At 39.4% G+C, this 1,740-nt stretch overlaps 1 protein-coding gene across 1 annotated transcript in view; it reads right to left on the reverse strand.

Annotated features, from left to right (window-relative positions):
• The window catches only part of NCK1 (NCK adaptor protein 1), a 69,481-nt gene that overhangs the window by 16,915 nt on the left and 50,826 nt on the right, over positions 1 to 1,740 (reverse strand). The window contains exon 2 of the mRNA XM_004712097.2: positions 1,180 to 1,423. Within this exon, the coding sequence (XP_004712154.1) occupies positions 1,180 to 1,405 (226 nt within the window). The 5' untranslated portion in view covers positions 1,406 to 1,423. The remainder of the gene's footprint in view (positions 1 to 1,179; positions 1,424 to 1,740) is intronic.

Below are 1,740 nucleotides of genomic sequence, written 5' to 3' on the forward strand. Positions count from 1 at the left end.
TAAGCAAATGTGGTGAAGAAAGCTGATGGTGCCCGGCTATTAAAAGATAGTGTCTGAGGTCTTTAAGGCTTACAGTTAAACAAGCAACCATCTAGCAGGGAAGTAACAAAGCCCACAAGGAAGAAACACACCAGCCTGTGAGATCATGAAGTATTGACTGGATCAGGCATCAGAAGACCCAAAACAAACAAGTATATCTATGCAAATGATAGGGGTCAGAATGGAGACCCAAAGTCCATCTGTAGACAACTGGACATTCCCTCACAGAAGGGATGAGTCAGCCAGGATACAGTATAGCACCAACAAAACAACATTCCTCTAGTTCTTTAATGCTCCCCCACCCCTCCAATTATCACGACCCCAGGATACCATACTCCAAACATTTCATGTTCCAATTATTTATGGAACTTCCAACTGTTCCTTCTCCTGTTGAGTCATGGCCCATCAGCAAGTGAAGGTCCCCAAAGCTTTACTCTATCTACATTATTATGGCTGACTCTTACTTTAAAGAGGTAGCTCTTTCCCAATCACATTCGGAGTGCCTCTCAACATGAGAGGCACATCTTCCAGCACTGTATCTGACAATGTTTCACTGCTATTCATAAGGGTTTTCTGTGGCTAATCCCTTTAAGTAGACAGCTTAGTCTATCTTTCAGTACTATATCTGACATTGGTTCTCTGTTACTCATAATACTTTTTTCTTCAGTCTATTCTTAGTCTGGAAGCTCTGCTGAAGCCAGTTCACTTTCTGAAACCAGTTCACCTTCTGTGACTCTGCTGGTATTTAAAATACTGATGACAAAGCTTCCAGCATCACAGCAGCTTGTAAGCCCCCACAGTACAATAAACTGACAGCTCAGTGGTTGAATAGAGACTGATGAACCCCTGACGCTATGTATCTAAGGCACTCTGAAGATCTGGAACTTGACTCACACCTATGGTTCAATTTTTAAACAATGGAGAAGTCTATAAGAGGTACAATAACACAAGTTCAGAAGGCAGACAGTTAGACAGGGGAAAAAATGAAAATAGAAAATAGGGAAAAGTAAGATGAATTATGTTACTTTGTGTTGATTGCAATCAATGACATGAAAAAAAAGTGTACTAAGTCTATAAACCAACACACATCACAAAAAGTTAAAAAAAAATTATATTTTGTTTTGAATACGAAAAACTTACCTAATGTATCCTTGAGGTTTTTTACAATAGATGCTTTCCGAGCACTGTTTTTCCTTTCCACGTAGTTAGAAGGCACAAAGCCCGTTTTATTCATGGAATTTCGAACTCGCCACCAGGACTTTGAATCATCCAAAAGCCATAATCTTTCATTCTTCTTGATGTCCAGCTCTTGTTCTTGCTGAGCCACATAATCAAATTTGGCTACAACCACCACTTCTTCTGCCATCTCTTAGCAGCTTCAACACTGTAAACACAGAGAAAAACACTTTACTTAAGGGTGAAGTATAATATTTTTTTGCATGAATCATACCTAAAAGTAACATCCTTGCTTTTCAACACTCTAGAGAGGTCTTGCGCACAATAGAGGATGTTACTTTGAGAATGAAGGTCACCTGACATGGAGCCATGATATTTTCACCACATAGCATGTCAAAGTTGAGGACTGCATAAGACCGGAAAATAATAATCAATGCATTTGAACTGTAGTGCTGGAGAAGAATATTGTACAAACAAGTCTGTCTTAGAAGAAGTAAGGCTAGTGTGCTCCTTAGAGTAAGGTGA

Source organism: Echinops telfairi, unplaced genomic scaffold, assembly GCF_000313985.2.
Source record: "Echinops telfairi isolate 266 unplaced genomic scaffold, ASM31398v2 ScPeMD7_16;HRSCAF=60, whole genome shotgun sequence".
NCBI classification, from domain to species: domain Eukaryota; kingdom Metazoa; phylum Chordata; class Mammalia; order Afrosoricida; family Tenrecidae; genus Echinops; species Echinops telfairi.